Below are 18,097 nucleotides of genomic sequence, written 5' to 3' on the forward strand. Positions count from 1 at the left end.
AAATGTGTCAGTCCAGTGAGAAAGGGTTTATACATTTGCAAGACATGTCTTCTGCTCTGCTGAAAACTGAGTGTTTCTTTAACCAGGTCAAAGCAATCAAGAAAAACTGCATAAAGTGTCATGTTTAAAATGTGTCATAACTGTCTTTTGCGATGTTTAATGTGAAACACAACTGTTTCGTTATATTTTTATTTAGGTGGACTTTAGAACCACTAATGTTTGATATTTGCAGCTCTCCAACGGCAGATGTAAATATTATGCAGTTATGATGTTGAAATGAATCATATTTTTCTAATTAATCTTATAAAACTGGGATTTTATTACGAAACAAAGGACAGACTTTAAATCAGGATTAGGGTTAAACCACATCGCTTCCTGCTCTAACTACCGGGGGAGGGGTGTGTGAGCCATATGACGTGGGCTGGTTTCAGTTAGGTCCTGTAAGCATATGTAAAAGGCCTGCCTCAAACAGGTTGTAGACATTCATTTTTGCTGTTTGACTGAATTGACCAGTGTTTTCAACATGTCTGGAAGAGGCAAAGGCGGTAAAGGACTCGGTAAAGGAGGTGCCAAGCGGCATCGTAAAGTTCTGCGTGATAACATCCAGGGAATCACCAAACCCGCTATTCGTCGTCTCGCTCGCCGTGGCGGAGTCAAGCGTATTTCGGGTCTGATCTACGAGGAGACTCGCGGTGTGTTGAAGGTGTTCCTGGAGAACGTTATCCGTGATGCTGTCACCTACACCGAGCACGCCAAGAGAAAGACGGTCACCGCTATGGACGTTGTGTACGCGCTGAAACGACAGGGACGCACCTTGTACGGTTTCGGAGGATAAATGCCTTAAACCAGAAACTCAACTACAAACCCAACGGCTCTTTTAAGAGCCACCCACATTGTCACATAAAGAGCTAATGATGAGAGTTATTTGTATGTTGAATGCTGAATGTTTTATTAAACTGTAAACGGGCTAGTTTAGGAAAGTCTGGTTTTAACGCTGGTGTGTGTATATTCTAAGTCTATCAAAAGCGTTTTCTTATCGTTGAGCTAAGATCTGATTCTCGACATTAGGTCTCGTTATAGATGTGTGTGTATATATATATATATATGCGCGCGCGTAATGAGAGCTTCATTCTACGTCTTGTGTGGCGTTTTATTTTATTTCGTGTAGTGTTTTCCATTCATTGAATAGACTTCTAAAACAAAGACTCCTTGTTTGGTATGATGACAAAATTTTCAAACACCCCTAAACTCAAAATGGATAACATGACTAGACCGAGCTGAAAATTCCTTTTACGACACCTGGATTGTGAAAGTTGATATTACACTAATATACACTTATTACAATAGAAGTCATGTGACAGAAAATGCTTATTATTCACACATTTTTGCTTGTAACTTCCTCATTTTTTCATCAGATATTTGCATGAAATTTGAATAGAAGATAGAATTGTGTTAGTTATTTCAAATGAAATCATGAAAATTTACTGTTTTAGCTGGAATGGGCAATAGACCCATGGTACCTCACTGAAAACAATTATAATTAATACGCGTCCATTCATATTCATAAACATTTATTTTCAGAATAAAAGAGAAAACAACAATACACATCACTATTAATTGTTAATTCATATTTATACAAGTACACAATAAATATTCAATGTCATACACAAAAGTACAACAGATATTTATTTACTTTTTATTTTTATTTTATTTTTTTTATTTGAAAGAGAAAGCGCAATGAGCTGCAAATGTTTTTTTTTTTTTTAAGTTAAAGCAGAAAACTGCAGAAAAGCGGATGAGAATAAAACGTGTTTAGTTGTTATTGCTTTCCTTTTTACCAAATTTTCCCATTGGTTTTGTAAGGATTTTTGAAATTTACACGATCCTGCATATTTGAAACCCGCTTGTTTTCTTATAATATAGCAAATAATATAGTTTTTCACAAAAAGAGCGGGAAATTCTAACAAAGAGCTTATTCATATGAGCCGGTGTCGTTCAAACATGGAGCGGTGGGTGGGTCTTTAATTTTACCACCTGTGATTGGCCCTCCTTCTGCTCGTGGTACTTCGAGTTGTCCAATCACAAACGCGTTTATGAGTTTGAACCATGAAAACACGCAATGAGGAGAACTTTGTCTTTTTGAAAATTAGCATATGTTACTGAATAAATACCTCTGTCTCGCACATTCTAATCTCATTGTTTCGTGAGTGTTCAACCACGTAGCAGCATCATGCCTGAACCAGCGAAGTCTGCTCCTAAGAAAGGCTCCAAGAAGGCCGTCACTAAGACCACCGGAAAGGGAGGAAAGAAGCGCAGAAAGTCCAGGAAGGAGAGTTACGCCATCTACGTCTACAAAGTCCTGAAACAGGTCCATCCTGACACCGGTATCTCTTCCAAGGCGATGGGAATCATGAACTCTTTCGTCAATGACATCTTCGAGCGCATCGGTGGAGAAGCGTCTCGTCTGGCTCACTACAACAAGCGCTCCACCATCACTTCACGAGAGATCCAGACCGCTGTGCGTCTGCTGCTGCCCGGTGAACTGGCCAAACACGCCGTGTCTGAGGGCACCAAGGCCGTCACCAAGTACACCAGCTCCAAGTAAACTTCCACTCAAACTCCCACAAACCCAAAGGCTCTTTTAAGAGCCACCCATCTTTTCGTTAAGAGAGTTGAGTGTGTTTTTTTTTTTTTTTTTTTTTTTTTGCGTCTTGTTTTTCATTTTCCTAAACGTAAAACAACGTGGGATGTCACTTTGTCACTTTATTTTATTCAACAGGCAGTTGTTAAATATTAGCTGTTCAGTTTTTTGAATACAACAAAATGGCTATGCTTTCTGTACAAAAAAAAACAAAAAAAAAATCTGGTATGGAAGGGTCAACACAATAGAACCATATTATATTCCAAGAACGATAATATACAAGTATAAAATAAGAAACAAAGATTAAACGAAAGTAATAATGCAGGCAATATAGCTGTGACAAATTATATAATACAAACAAATTAAACACTTGTACTGCCTTTGGATTTTTCATTTTGCTAAGAGCCTCTGAAAAATATTTTAGATCGTTTTTAAACATAAATAGTGGAGGAGACTTAAAGTAGGGACATTTGTGTATAAAGTAGTTTGCTAATAACATAATATTAATCAAATCATACAAAACAGAGCACTCTTTGGTTATTCCGTATATTACATCTTGTAAGGTTAGAGCTTCATCCAGCACTGCCAAGCTTTCCAAAAAGACTGAGACATACTACATGTAAAAAAATATATATATGTTCTGTATCTTCATCTAAATGTTTAAATGGGTAAAATGGTATATTTCGAAAATTAAAATATTTTTTTGAAAATTTCTAATATTTGTTAGAGGGGTGTATATATAATTTAATTAAAAAAAAAATGTTTTACCTTGGGGAGAATAGGAAATTCTAGATAGGCTGTTCTGAAATATTTAACATTATTTTTTATCAAATATGTGATCTAAACTATTTCTTAATACTTGACAAGGGTAGCTTGACTGGATGATATACTGTCTTAAATAGTTGTTAGTACAGAGTTTATTCTCTATTTCGATGGGAGGACAGCAGTAATTTTGGAATAGGAAAGGTAACATCTCATTAACATTTTTATACCTGAAGGTATTGCATTAATAACAGTAAAGGATTGCTTTGGATCAGTGGCGATTTCTTTAAGACTGCAAGGGAAGCTCAGCTTCCCCTATAATGTCACAAAATTAATGGTAAAATTACGTACTATTGTATTAACATTTTTATAAGAATTAATGTGTTTTGCAGTGCGGTTTTCTTAAGTTAATATTTTGTAGTTTCTTGTCTTTCGCAGTTTACTTCAGTTAAGAGAAACAGTTCGTTCTGGGAATGTTTTGTCTGTCTGTTTCAGGGTTATCTGTCGTCAGGAAACCAGTTGAGTGCGGCTGCACTATCTTCCTCTCATCCTTATAGTTGCCCTGGATCATCTGTAATTTTCCTTCCCATATGTAGAAGTATTTGCTTGAATGATATGTGAACCCCCGCCTACATGAAGGCTTGTAAGGGTGCTGTATAAAAGATGGGACTGCCCCATCTTCTTTGGTAGATAACAATAAACCAACTTGTATTAGACTTTGGTGTGTTGTTGTCTATCCCAAGCGCTTGTTGCTGATCCACTCGACAGACCTGAGAAACTGCAGTGACCCAGAAACGAGGTTCTAACAATTTTATTGACTAAAAATGCGTTAGAAAACGTTCATCTCAAAGACGAATTCGTTCAGAATCAGTTAGATATAGCAGGTCGGCTGACTTGATTTACTTCTCATACATTCCCGTAGCGTCACAGTGCATTTCCCCATTGAAGCCCAGCGTCCATTGACTTCAATGGGGCTGCTTTGAACGTTTTTTTTCAGTGCTTTGAAACTAGACGGTCATTGGATAAACGCTGCGATTATGTCCCGCCCACGGACGCTCAGCGTCTCTGGGGGTGAATGAGGAGTGGGCTGGCCTGGACGCTGAGCTTCTGCGTGATGATTGGAGGGTCTGTCGAAAGATTGCATCTCCTTTTGACTGACAGCGATTTTGTCCTATAAGGAATCGCTGAAGCTATTCGTTCGCGCTCTCTGCGGCAGCTCAGTCCCATCGTGGATTTCTCAAGTTCAGTCGAAATAAAAACTGCTGCAACCTATTTCTTTATATTTCCTTGGCGAAATTGCTTGATTTTCATCATATATTTCACACAATTATACACCACATTCCTTGTTTCACTTTTACAGAGTTTAATATTTTTTTTAGATCATTCATTCATATGAAACTGCACACGAAAAGTCACTGGAAAAGACGCCTAGTTGGTACGACAGGGTCACAGACCATTTTCTTGAAAAGGAACGTAGGGCAGAATTTACTGTAGACCGAAAATGAGCTTCCCCTATTTGACAGACCAGTAGCCGCCACTGCTTTGGATGACAGGAAAATCCGTGTTTTAAAGTGAATAAATTATAGTCTAACATATTACCATTCCCATCCATTAGATCCAATACTGACCAAATATTTATATTAATCCATTCCTCAAAAAAATAAGGATTTGTTTCTATGTAGAATATAATAAGACTTTCGTGGTTTCGGGTTTTCTGATTGGACCGCTGATGTTTGACGTCATTGTCGTGCGACGGCGCTTCGGCAGCAATGGAAAGATGCAGGAGGGAAAGAAAAGAGAAAAAGAAAAGAAACGGGGACACTCTGATCGAGAGCACAATGATGGAGAGATGAAGAGAAGGAATCCAGCTGAATCCAGCACAGAGGTGAGAGAGAAGGAGAGACGGGTTTATGAGCAAACACTAACTATGAGCGACTATAATGATAGCGATTCCTGCTCCAGCAAACATCAGCAATGAAAACTGACTAAAAGGGAAACGAAGCGTATGTTTGACCTTTGAGAATTTGTAGAGAATTATGAAGAATAATTATTAGTTCCTCAGTGAAACACCTCAAACAACAATAAAAAGGAAAACAAAATAACACATTGAGCCACACTTTTACACTGGGCCTTAACCCTTGAGCAAAATTATGGACATTTTTGTCCCTTTCAGTTTTGTTTTTGTTGTTATAAGTGTGCCTGTGTTAATGCCAACTGCATACATTTTGTCTCAGGTGTTTACTTTTTATTGAAATTGTAATATTTCACCCTCATTTTCTTAAAAAAAAAAATAAAATACTCACACTCAGTGACTTAAGGATATGTTCACATTGAAACCCATTAAAACTGGCATTTGACTAGAAAATGATGCAATATTTGCTAATAGGTGTTCATTCTATCAGCAAGGCTTCACATTTTACATGTTTACTTTTTTGTTTTTAATCTAACACTACACAAAAAAATATAAATGCCTCAAAATTAATGTTGTTCTTCACTGACACACCCAAGAATCTAAATTCTAAAATAATAATAATAATAATACATTCTGCTTAGAATTTAGTATATGGAAATTACTACTATTTTTCATTTTTTCATTAAAAAAAAAAACAAAAACAAAAAAAAAACTGTGGCATTATGTAAACAAACCAGCATTTAAAGGGTTACAATTCTGAAAAATAATGATTGTTTGGTATCTATGGGTAAAACAGATACTGGTTAAAATAATCAACATCAGTGAAAGTGAAAATAACTATTAATAAATCATATTTTTTTCTGACAGTTTTTGGACATGGACATTTTTGTCCATTTTGAACTTATGAACTTGAACTTAACTTTTTTTTTTTTTTTTTTTTTTGACGCACAAGGGTTAAATCCTAGTATGATAATGACTTCATACAGTGTTATTTAAGTTGGTGCTTGTCAGGCTGTAATGTTGTCCTGTGTGAGTAATGTCTGCTAAATATGACAGGAGCCAGAACATCCGCAGGTTCCTCAGGAGCCCAGTGATCAGGAGGAGGGCGGACTGGACCTGAACAAGATCTTCAAACCCATCAGCTCCTACATGCAGGACCGCAAGGAGATGCTGGAGCAGTGTTTCCATGTGCTGGGAGACCAGAAACTCACAAAGATGCTTCCGGATGAACTTAAGGTACCTTTATTGGGCTGGCATTCATAATTATACCACTGACATCAGATGAGCCTGGATGTGATTATATTATCGGCTCACATTAGAGACAGATCCATGATACAGCTGTCAGGTCTGCATTTAATGCATTAATAGTGAACAACCAAAGAATCTGATAAAAAAAAAAAAAAAAATAGCTTTCACATTGCAAATTTTGTTTTGACCTGTTTTTGCTATTTCATATGTTTAATGAGGCTCAGAGGTGCAAACAAATTCACGTTGAGATTGATGTTTTAATTCAAATATTTTAAATACAGAAATATTAAATGATTTGAATAACTGAACAGATTTAATTACAGAATCATTTCATTCATTTGATTCGTTCAATGACTGTCTTTATGAATGGGAAATTGAATAATTTCGCTAGATTCGTTTAAAAACGGACGTTTATTCATAAATGAATCACCGCTGTGTTTGAATGGAGATGTTCAGCGGCTCAGTTGTGATTGTTTCAGACTATTTTTGACGACGAAATAGAGCAAAATCAGCCAATAGTGTTTTTGTTAGACAATTTAAGTCACTTAATAATAACGCTTTTGTTTATTTAACTGTTCTTTTAAATCAATATCTCATTTACAAACTCCCTTAAAAATATTAAAAGCTGTCACTCCTCTTAGTTTGTGATCTCACAAAGCTCTGTTATAATCAGCTGTGCTCTCTATACTCTTATTGACTCTCTCTCTACACTTTGTTTCTGAAAGGATTGGTGAGATATGTCTGTGATTCATTACTCAACTCTGCAAAAACACGTAGAAATCTTTAAATCACAAACATGCTGATCGAGTCAGTCGCATTGATGCTCCTAAATATTTTTTTCACAGTTGCAGGCAATAATTTTTATTTCTAATGCGAGTGAAATGGTGGCACTGTAGAGCCCTGAAAACACTAGTCATGGAAACACAACTATGATCAGTTAGATGTCAGTTTATGGATCAGCTTCTGTGTTGTTCTCTTAAAAATGAGTTTACACTGACAGTTGTACTTTTAGTTTTTTGCATTTGTTTACTTGATTTGCATTTGAATTATCGATCAGTTATATTCCTTTCACTTACACTTATTTTCCAGTTTATCTTTACATACTAACATCTGAGTAACAAATGCACACATATACAAACAGTACAATTACCCAATTAAGTTCAACAAATTGATGATTTATTTTTATTTTTTCCCTTAGGCAGATGTTAATTTTAAAGAAATTGTTGGTGTGTCATGTTCAAAATATATTATTTTAATTATACGAAAAAAAAAAAAACTGTATCTACACAAGGTGTTTTATAAAGTACACAAACCCCCCTTTTTTAAGGCGATTTATACCTCAAGCTTATCATTTTTTTTTTTTTTTTTACAATTGGATCAATTATGGACCAAACCTAATAATAATAATAAAAAAAAAAAAATCAAATAAATTAAAGTAGTGGTTTAACTTGATTTTTTCAAAAGAAAAAACTATTTAGTAACAGAAGTTTCAAGTACATTTTCTGTCATACTTGCATGGATGCTATATAATAATAATAATAATTATTATTATTATTATTATTATTATATATATCAAACTACAATATAGGAACAAACCATAGATTTTCTTTAGGAAAAAAAAAAAAAAAAAAAAAAAAGCATTGTCTCAGTGTGGATAGAACACCAAAAGATTGAGAAAGAGATGCATTTTTAAGATTTTTATCAAATTAACTAACTTAAAAAGTGACTAGAGATGTTTGTTGGGTTAAACCAGTGGTTCTGAAACTTTTTTGGTCGCGCCCCCCTTTCAACCTTTAAAAAATCTGGTGCCCCCCCCCCAAAAAAAAAAAAATCCCACCTAAGACTAATAAATGATTTTACTAAACATAATGAAAAATTTATGCTTAGTTAAAAAAAAAAAAAAAAAAAAAAAAAACACAAGCAACACTTGAAACATTAAAAAATAGCACAGGGAGAATAACTGTTATTATTATTATAATTCTCTCTTTTATTTGTTTATTTATTTATTGTGGGTTTCATGCTGTCCTAAGGCATAGCAGGGCTTGAAATGAACTTTTCTACTTGGTAGCACTGGTGCTCCCAACTTCAAAAAGTTAGGAGCACCAAAAAAAATATATAGGAGCACCCAATTTATTTTTAGTAATGTGCCGATCTTGATTCTTCATGGCTGATTCTGATTGCAGATGTTTTACAAGCAAATGGGCTGATTCTGAAAGCCTTTTGAAAATATGAGTACACGAACAAGATGTTAATTTTCTCTATTGTAAGTACAGTAGTTTAAGTTAAGTTTAAGTTACAGGCAGCCACTGCATTTTTTAAGAATCTACAGTATAAATAACAAAAAATAAACGACACAGTTCTTAGTCGTGTAGGCAATAAATGCAGCCATAATCAAAGTAGGCTACTCTTTCAATATTCAAAGTGCAAATAGAGACCAAATGTTCCCATCATGATACAGAGCTATAGAAAACTACACAACATATCTAGGCTGCTATATGTGGGCAGTGGCGTACCGCACATCTTAGAGCCCCCCCCGCAAAAAAACGAGAAGGGGCCCCTCCCACCAGCAGTGATGTCATGCTTGAAAATGTATTGTGCACCTGAGTCCGTCTCTTCCATTTACATAACTGATTTTTCAGTAATGAATGTGGTGAATTATCATTGCACTGATGCATTTGACGTTATTATTAATAGCATATATCATATAATGTGCGTATTTGATTGTTTTTCAATCAGACTGAAATCCATGCAGGAATAATATTTAGTCTATATTTATATTGCGAGCGGTTTGGTGTGCAAAGACTTTACAGATTTTATGTCGACGTTGCGAGCGCGGGCATTCTCAATACTTAGAAGAGCTAAACTGGACAGTCTTTCTTGTTTTATCGAACAATAAATTGTATGGAAAAAGTCTGGTGACAAGTCGTCAGTGAACCGCTGACAGGTTATTGTCAGAGAAGCGCAGCAGCGGACCAGAGCACAAAAACATAACTATTTCACTTAAACCATTATCAGATTAACAAAAGAAAAGGAGAAAAATGTGCTGAGTTTCGATTCATTGTGACACGATCCAAAGTTTATGTAAAAGAAAACGAGGGGGAAAGCCGTTTTCTTTTCTTTTATTTTATTTCCTTTTTTTTTGCCAAAGCTTTACAGTGATGAATGATATCTTGGCTTGTATGAGCAAGCAGCATTGGTATGACAAAATTACGAGTAACAGTTGGAAAAACAATGCAGTAATCGCGCTGGCGCCTTACGCGCACACACATTTTTGCTATAACATTGCAGCTTGTTCATTATTAAAATAAAATAGATATAAAGAAAAGTATAAAGGTTACAATTATTAATTTATATAGTCCGTTTAGCGTGACCTGCGCCTCACTGTGCTGTTATAGTCTTTGTGAAGGATAATGTTAGTGGACAGAAGGGAATAAAATAGCATAGTTGTGCTTATAATGTTTGTAAGCATTTTGATTTAGGCTACCGGTATTTTAGACTACGTTAGCTATTTCTGAATGTAATAATTAATTGCGACGTATGTTTTTTCCTCTCAAAACGCAATTTTACACAAGTAGCGTGTTTTAACTTTATAGCAAACATTTTAAATATCTTGAAAAAATACTTTAATGTCTTTAAAGCGTTTAAAGTTTTTTCTTTCGTTTACAACATTTGGCCAAAATCTAGAAAAGATGATGCTGTGGCTATGACTAAGCGCAAGGTAGGTTACCAGATCAAAACTCCATTCGTTTCTTTCAGATATTTTTTTTTCCGTTTTAAGCCCTTATTAAAGCATACAGCCCCGCACATGACATGCAGGGGAAAAATAAATCGTCCGCACGAATTTGTATTTTCTCAAGTTTCTAAATTGTGCATGACATTACTAAATTGTGACCAGGATTTAGTTAAATCAAATCAACAAACAAATTATTATATTGTGCTCTCAATTTACTTAATACAAAGGAACGAGTTAGGCCTAAATTGTGCATACGATTTAGTAAAACTAGGGAGCGAAATATACTATTGTGCGCACGCTTTAAATTTCCCCCTGGGGCACCGTAAGCCTCTTTACGCGTAAACATATCCTCTTTGAGCACGGCGCGTTTGTCTTAGAATTATAGTGTTTATGACGAGTGAAAGATGAGAAAAATGTTTTTCCCCGGTTGATATTATAGAACATTAAACTCGCTCCACTGCACTACCTTTGCGCTCACGTCTTGCGTCTTTTGCAGCGTCTCGAAGCGCTGCCTTTTAGAATGTCCTGCGACGGGGGCCCCCAAAGGGTCGGGGCCCCCACGCACCGCGGGGGTGTCCCGTACGCCACTGTATGTGGGCTATAATCAGTTATGTAGCCTAATTTGCGCGCATTTGGGGAGTCGATCTCTAAACGTGGGGTATTGAAATTGCTTTTGAATACGTGTGCGCTTTTTACTTTTGGTTTCTATTTAACAATCGCGCGAATGAGCGGCGCCGTACATTAATTTTACAAAACCATTTGATAGTGGGAGGACACAAACAGGATTTTTAAAAAGCCCCAAGTGGAAAGTACGCCCCTGCATGAGCTGAACTCTGCCGCTGAGTTATCATTTGTGAATGTATGCCGATTTGTACAGTATATCGAGACTGAGGCGCCAGAATGCCGCAGTTCAGTGGAGCGCAGTGTCAGTGACATTTCTGCTGGACGCGACAAAGCAACAGTTGCAAATCATTTTAACTTCGAAGCCGAGAGCAATTATATCTTGTCAAAATGTCTGCATTGAACTTTCGAACCTGCCTGGGTCTGTGCGAATTCATCTATGGTTTTATCTTCTCTTTCACACACCAATCCATCTTTTTTTATACGTTTTTATACTTATTTTTTCTGCTGATGGCCTGCGCCCCCCCCCCCCCCCCCCTTTGAGAACCACTGGGTTAAACAGTAAAATGTCACATGACTAATGAAATGCTGACCACAGGAAAATCTCTTGAGTCCAAATTCACTCTTCATGCAGCTGTGCTGACCAAATATGATTAACACTGTTCTGATTTTCCCAAACCCAAAAAGATTCCTGTTGAAAATAGGTGTGTTCGAGCTCATGCTGCGCTGCGCAGACCGATCGGCGAGATTAGCCGAAAGCAGTCGGGGAGGAGCTGAAAACGGAGCCGTCAAGTCGGACACGTTGGGGATCTCGTTGCTTCCTCAAACATGGCAGATCACGTGGCGTTTGCCTACTTTATTGCAGATGAACTGGAAGCTATAGAAATACCTTTTTTGTTGGAAGAAATGCAGCACATGCAAGTGAAGCAGCAACTACAGATTTCAGCATCAATCAGTGTTGACCACATTACATTAAATGTCTGACATTTTAGTTATTCCATAAAAAATATTACTTAAATATGCAGCTGAATACAATAATAAACTTATACACAAATCCAATATAAAGAATTTAAGGGAAAAATGTACTGCAGTCAAAAGATCGTAAACTATATACGAAATGGCATGCAAATTGATTTGTTATGCAATTATATGGATTGAAGCACGAAACACAGCCTGGCGCAGTCCTTTCTGAAATGCTGCGCTGGCTGAGCAAGCCGGCTGTTCTCGAAACGCTCTCGCGTTACTTTGATGCCACACGTGAACGTCACGTGGCGTCGGCGCCGGTTCAAGTCGGACAATTTCTAACCGGCATGCACTGCTTCAAGTCAGCCGCAGATCGGTCTGCGCAGCGCTGCATGAAGTCGAACACACCTAATGTCTTGTTTTTCTCCTGGTCACATGTGTTAGATGGAGTGTTTTGATTGGCTGTTGTAATAAAGGCCTGTTGTTTCCTGCAGGACTGTTCGTTTAGTGAGATTCAGAAACTGTGCTGGGATCAGCTGCAGCAGCTCTCTGAGATTCATCTGATGGAGATTTTGGAGGGTAAATCTCAAATTCAACTTTAGTCTGTGTCTGAGCAAACAAATACAAAACTGCTCATTGTCTTTTCATCATTGGTCTGGTATCATTGTATTGTGTGTGATTAAGGGTTTATTATTGTGTTTGTTTGTAAAGGTAAAGAGTTATCATTTGGACCTGAAGAGAAGACTATTCTAGACAGCCAGTAAGTCAAAACTCTCTCTATCTTTTATTAAACAAAGAATAAACTTTTGATAAAGTGTCGATGAATGTTTACAGGCAGGACAGTATTGTGGACTCCACTTCATCTCTGAGAGAAAATCCTGAAACTGAAGAAAAGCAAGGTAAGTAACTCATTATAGATGTAGAGTACTATTTCTGAGTGTTTTAAGGCGAGACACTGCAGGTGAATGGTGTAAAAAAAAAAAAAAATAATAAACTAATAGTTATCACCTTAAATACCTAGTTAATTGATTACATTGATAATTGCAAACATGTTTTGTATTACAAGTTTTCTAAAATGTTAGATTTAAGTATGCAAATTACGCATTATTTAATTAAATATACATTAAATTGCATACAATTATAGTACAGAAATCTGAACACTGGATGAAGTCAGTTTCAATTTTTTTTTTTTTTTTTGACATATTAGAGTCAAATGTTTTACCCATTTTGGAAATCTAATTTTTGTATCTCTATAGCTCAGAAAATACATAAAACAGACAGAAAACAATGTATTTTCAAATGTTTTTGGGGGAAATAAAATGTTGTATATATTCAAGCAAATTATATATGAAAAAATCCCTCTGTAAAAGCGTTCAGGATATAGACAGGAATAAAAATGTAAAGTTCAGTGTGTGTAAGAGCTGCTGAAGTAGAGATTTATGGCTCAGTGTTGGAGAAAAAAAAAAAATATATATATATATATTGAAAAACAGCCTTTAAAAATCTGTATTGTAGTTGAAATCTATTGACACAAATAGATAAAGTGCTATAAAAGAAACACTCAACAGTGTTGTTTGGATGTTTTCTTTCCACTAGACTGAAAAAAAAAATACTTTATGAAAAACCAAAAAGCCCAAAATCTCAAACTTGACAGGTGCATGAAAAACAGCGTTTCTGCCTGCAGAGTCTCCTCTTGATGAGAGTAAATCAGGTTTGGATGTAAATGTGTTTCTGTGTGTGAGGCTCAGGTTCTGGAGAAGACAGTGACGTTCTCAGCATCAACGCAGAAATTGACGACAGTGACATCGAGGGTCATAAAGTGGTCAAAGCTGAAGAATCGACACTCGAAGAAGAAGCTCTGCCTCCCATCGCCGCCGTTCAGCCGTCCGAACCCAAAGTGGAGCTTCAGCAGGACATCGACAGAAGCGTGAGTGAAATCCTGGCTCTGACGTCTGACTCTGAACACAAAGATCTGAAGGAAGCGTCTCTGGATAAACCATCCGCTCAAGAGAAAGCTCCTGCGGCTCCAGCGAAGCAGCCTTCGACTCAACAGCTGGAGTTACTGGAGCTGGAGATGAGAGCCAGAGCCATCAAAGCGCTCATGAAAGCCAGTGAGATCAAGAAACACACAAACTGATGAACCTGGAGATTTGGGCTCAACGTGTGATATGGACATTTTGACTCACTTGAAAAATGTTTCTCTGTTTGTCCCTAAACACACTTTCAGTTCCTAATATTTCAGAAAAAAATGTTCGCTGTGGATCCAGCAAATTGTTTATTGTAATGTAATAAAAATTTAAAAAAAAATCTAATATAATATGTAGAATAATGAAGTATGGTTACTTTGCATACAGGGACGTCTCTAGGGTGAGTGGATAGCACAGAGACATTCATGTATGTGTCAGAATACACAGGATACACTTATAAATATAGGCTATGCATGTTTAAATTATACTTTGGCTAAGTGCCTTTTTATTTATCTTTCTATCTATCAAGTATAAGTAAACATGCAAGGTCTATTATAGAGCCTCTATACACTTATGTTTTAGCACTTGTAAATTAATTTACACTGCACAAATTGCATAAATAATGTTCTGAGATTAAGGTTTTAAAATATTAAAAGGAGGAATACAGAAATAAAAAAAATATAGAGAAAAAAAAAATAGAATGATACTTTTTAAATATAATATTAAAATCGGCAGTAGGTGGAGGCAAGCCCCTGTCTTAATGAGTCATTAAGTCAATTATTCAATGAATTCATTTAAAGTGGCTGATTCATTCAGGAACAAAGTAATAAACTGTTTTTTTATGAATAGATCAGTGGATGACTGACTCCCCCGAATCGTTTAAAAACGCAAATGTTTCATTCAGTAAGGAACACCACTGTGTGTTGATGGAGATGCACAACATGGCTTTGTTTGGAACCATACTGCAAAACACAGTATTGTTGCCCTGACACAAGGAAAAATCTTCCACACTCTAACACTGGTAATGGGAATTGGATTGGATTAATGGAAATGGTAATGGTGCCAAAATACCTAAAAAAAAAAAAAAAAAAAAAAAAACACTATAGGAAACCATTTTGTAATGTTTTAATGATTAAAAGGTTTTTTTTGTTTTTTTGAGCAGTGAGAGACAGAATAACAAAAGCAAATCCATAAAAAATGCATTTCAAAAAAGTTATACATTGATTTGCATTTTAATGAGTGAAATAAGCATTTGACCTCTTTGCCGAACATGACTAGTGTTTAGTGGCAAAACCCTTGTTGGCAATCACAGAGGTCAGACGTTTCTTGTAGTTGGCCAGCAGGTTTGCACACGTCTCAGGAGGGGTTTTGTCCCACTCCTCTTTGCAGGTCCTCTACAAGTCAATGAGGTTTTGAGGCTCCCTCCACAGATTTTCTATGGGATTAAGGTCTGGAGACTGGCAAAGACATTTTAATGTGCTTCTTCTCGAACCTTAGTTGGCTTGGCCATGTGTTTTGGGTCATAGTCATGCTGAAATACCCATTGACGACACATTTTCAATTTCAAATAAAATCTTACTTTTCAAATTCTATCATATTGCAATGTTAATATTCAACATTAATTTATTTCTGTATTGATTACTGATATTTGGTGTGAGAGAGAGAGATTTAATTTCTAGCGAAATGAAAAATAAACCTGTAATGTCAGTAAAAAGCACTGCGTGATTCATCTAAACGACAATCAGAATATTTCAGATGCCTGAGATTCTTTGAGAGTTTGGTGGGTTAATTGATACAGATCTCACTTCTAAGAATCAGGTGCAGTTAACTTTATTTTTACAGGAATTAAAGTAAACTGGTTGTCCTTTGCTTATTTTGAGCCAAAATTAATAATGTCCAAGTATGCAAATACAAATGTATGAATTAACTTATGAATTAACTAGATGCTTTGTGGAAAAATATACTTCTAGTGTCCACAATGTTGTCTATAAAAGTATCTAATGTTTTGAAGTGTAAATACAAATTGATGTTTGTAATGATTTATTTACATATACTAATCCAAACCTGGAAGCAGAATGTCTGTGTTCAGATTAAAAAGAGATGCATTTTGAAAACAGTACTTTCAAATTCATGCATGTAAAAAGTCAAACATATTGAGCAAATAAAGTTTAATCCATGCGTCATTATGCACGATCCATGGTGATGCGGAGGAGAATACATTGTTAAAGGATAACTATTGCCAAAATGCAACCTGGGCTGTTTTTTTTTTTTTTTTTTTTTTTTTTTTTTTTACTGTAAACGAGACAAACTTATATCTAAAAGCATAATTACAACAAATGAGCCGTTTTTGTATTTTTACAACACTAAGAAGGCTCGACACACCATGAAACTTTGCTCGAAGTATCGTCTGGGTCTCTACACATGAACTCCAGCATTGAGAACATTGTTTGTGTACAGAGTTTACTAAAAAGAAAGGTTTTGAACAACTCACTTTCACTGTTTGAGTTTCCGCTCGCGGCCGTCTCGCCAGTCAAGAAGTGTCCATCTCCGAATGCGAGGAGAGTAAAGATGGATATCTCCTAAAGCATATTTCCATATAAATGCACGGCTATGTCGTTGTTTTGTCGCAAGTGAAAAACAATATTAACTTTCTAGTTGTAAAAAGAGCCTCATATAAGAAACATTAATATATAAGAATCTCGCATTCGGAGATCGACACCTCTTGTGTATTTTTCGAAATGTCCAAATGTGAGAGACCCTTCTTTTCTTTTCTTTTCTTTTCTTTTTTTTTCCTTTTCTTTAAGTTAATGCAAGTTCATCTGGAATGTGACCAGTTTTTTTTTTTTTTTTTTTTTTTTCTTTCTCTTTCAGGTTTTACGGGTTTGGTTAACTTTCATTGTACAGGAAAGACAAGTAAACTGATTGTTCTTTATATCAATCAGACATAACTTACACAGTTAGTTTTTTCTTACTTTAGTTACAAATTGCTTTAGTGTAGTTTACTTTTTTATATATCGTTGCCTTAGGATTATAAGGTTCTATCTGACATTTTTGTCAACATTGAGTTATTGACATATTCTTATTCTGTGACACCTTATTTACATTATGTGATGTTTTTTTTTTGTTTTTTTTTAAAGTTGTGTACATTTTAGGACTTTTTATTTAGAAAAGAAAAAGGTTCTATCTGCAGAGTCGAACTATAACTTGGTTCTATAGACGGTTTCAACGGCAACAACATAAACAAACGTTACTGCGCATGCGCGCTTTTGTGGCCCAAACTTAACTTCCGGTAGACATCCAAATAGAATCAATAACAACAGCTAAGTCCTTCTAGAGTAGATTATTTTTTTTTAATAACAAGCGAAATATGTTGGCTGCGTAAATTAGACTGATTTATTAAAAATGCAAACTCATCCTCTGCCAGCAGGAGGTGCTTTAAGCACGAGAAACGAGGTTTCCCCGGTAATGGCTATAGACAAAGCAGCTCTTAATTTAAAAACGCTGCCTTATGCAGGATGAAATGAAAATGACATTTTCTAAAGACAGTCTTTCTTCAGAAATACAGTGATATAAAAACACCCACGCCTGGGTTTGATTTTTAAACGTGCATTACGTTTACTCAACGAAGTCTATTGGAAAATCAGTCGGTTTTTATATCGTGGCAGGTCGCCACAAATAAATAAATGTTTGGGAAACACATACCACAGCACAATAACCTGAGACCAACTTCATTACTCATTATTAGCTGAGTTTGTAGCCCGCGGCACGAACCAGACAGATAAACAAACACAGACCGGAAGTTAACTTAGGTCCAGGCGCGTGCGCCCGATGAAACCGTCTATTCATGGGTACCAAAGACGTCACTTCCGCTATGCTCGCCGCCATATTTGTGTCCGATATGACAAGACACAGCGCATCTAAATGAGATTTAATAATAAATTGAAATAAGAAATTACTTTTTACTACTACTTCCCACACTGTGTATCTGACTTGATTGTATGTTTAGGACAAAAAGTGTAAATTATTGTGAACGTAGTCGCACGATGAAGGCTTTAAGACCTTGAAGAATCCTGGTCACTACTTCACAGCGAACGGGACTCGCGCTGACGGCACTAATTCCCTTACAGTCTGTGCTTAGATTTCGGCAAATTAGTTTTGGCGAATGCAAAAAAAAAAAAAAAATGTGATTATTGAGCATAAGCCCAACATCCAGCAAGCCAAGAAAACATAGAATTTACCTGACGGAAGAC

The 18,097-nt window shown here is 36.1% G+C and overlaps 3 protein-coding genes across 4 annotated transcripts; all 3 read left to right on the forward strand.

Annotated features, from left to right (window-relative positions):
* The first annotated feature begins 509 nt into the window (after window positions 1–509).
* Window positions 510–1,568, forward strand: LOC141332540 (histone H4). The gene has a single exon (XM_073837666.1). The coding sequence runs from the start codon at window positions 524–526 to the stop codon at window positions 833–835; it is 312 nt and encodes a 103-aa protein (XP_073693767.1). The 5' UTR covers window positions 510–523; the 3' UTR covers window positions 836–1,568.
* A 659-nt stretch (window positions 1,569–2,227) lies between these two features.
* Window positions 2,228–2,613, forward strand: LOC141332503 (histone H2B-like). The gene has a single exon (XM_073837639.1). The coding sequence runs from the start codon at window positions 2,231–2,233 to the stop codon at window positions 2,603–2,605; it is 375 nt and encodes a 124-aa protein (XP_073693740.1). The 5' UTR covers window positions 2,228–2,230; the 3' UTR covers window positions 2,606–2,613.
* A 2,549-nt stretch (window positions 2,614–5,162) lies between these two features.
* Window positions 5,163–15,439, forward strand: LOC141331787 (caspase activity and apoptosis inhibitor 1-like). Of its 2 annotated transcripts, none has more exons than XM_073836817.1 (6): window positions 5,163–5,288; window positions 6,372–6,551; window positions 12,375–12,459; window positions 12,592–12,640; window positions 12,715–12,779; window positions 13,623–15,439. In XM_073836817.1, exons 1-6 carry the CDS (start codon window positions 5,181–5,183, stop codon window positions 14,015–14,017), a joined length of 882 nt encoding a protein of 293 aa, XP_073692918.1. In that variant the 5' UTR covers window positions 5,163–5,180; the 3' UTR covers window positions 14,018–15,439. The 2 variants fall into 2 exon arrangements, with proteins under 2 accessions (XP_073692918.1, XP_073692919.1); XM_073836818.1 differs by having other exon boundaries at window positions 13,629–15,439.
* Window positions 15,440–18,097: the final 2,658 nt, after the last annotated feature.

This window comes from Garra rufa, chromosome 3, assembly GCF_049309525.1.
Source record: "Garra rufa chromosome 3, GarRuf1.0, whole genome shotgun sequence".
Lineage (NCBI taxonomy): Eukaryota > Metazoa > Chordata > Actinopteri > Cypriniformes > Cyprinidae > Garra > Garra rufa.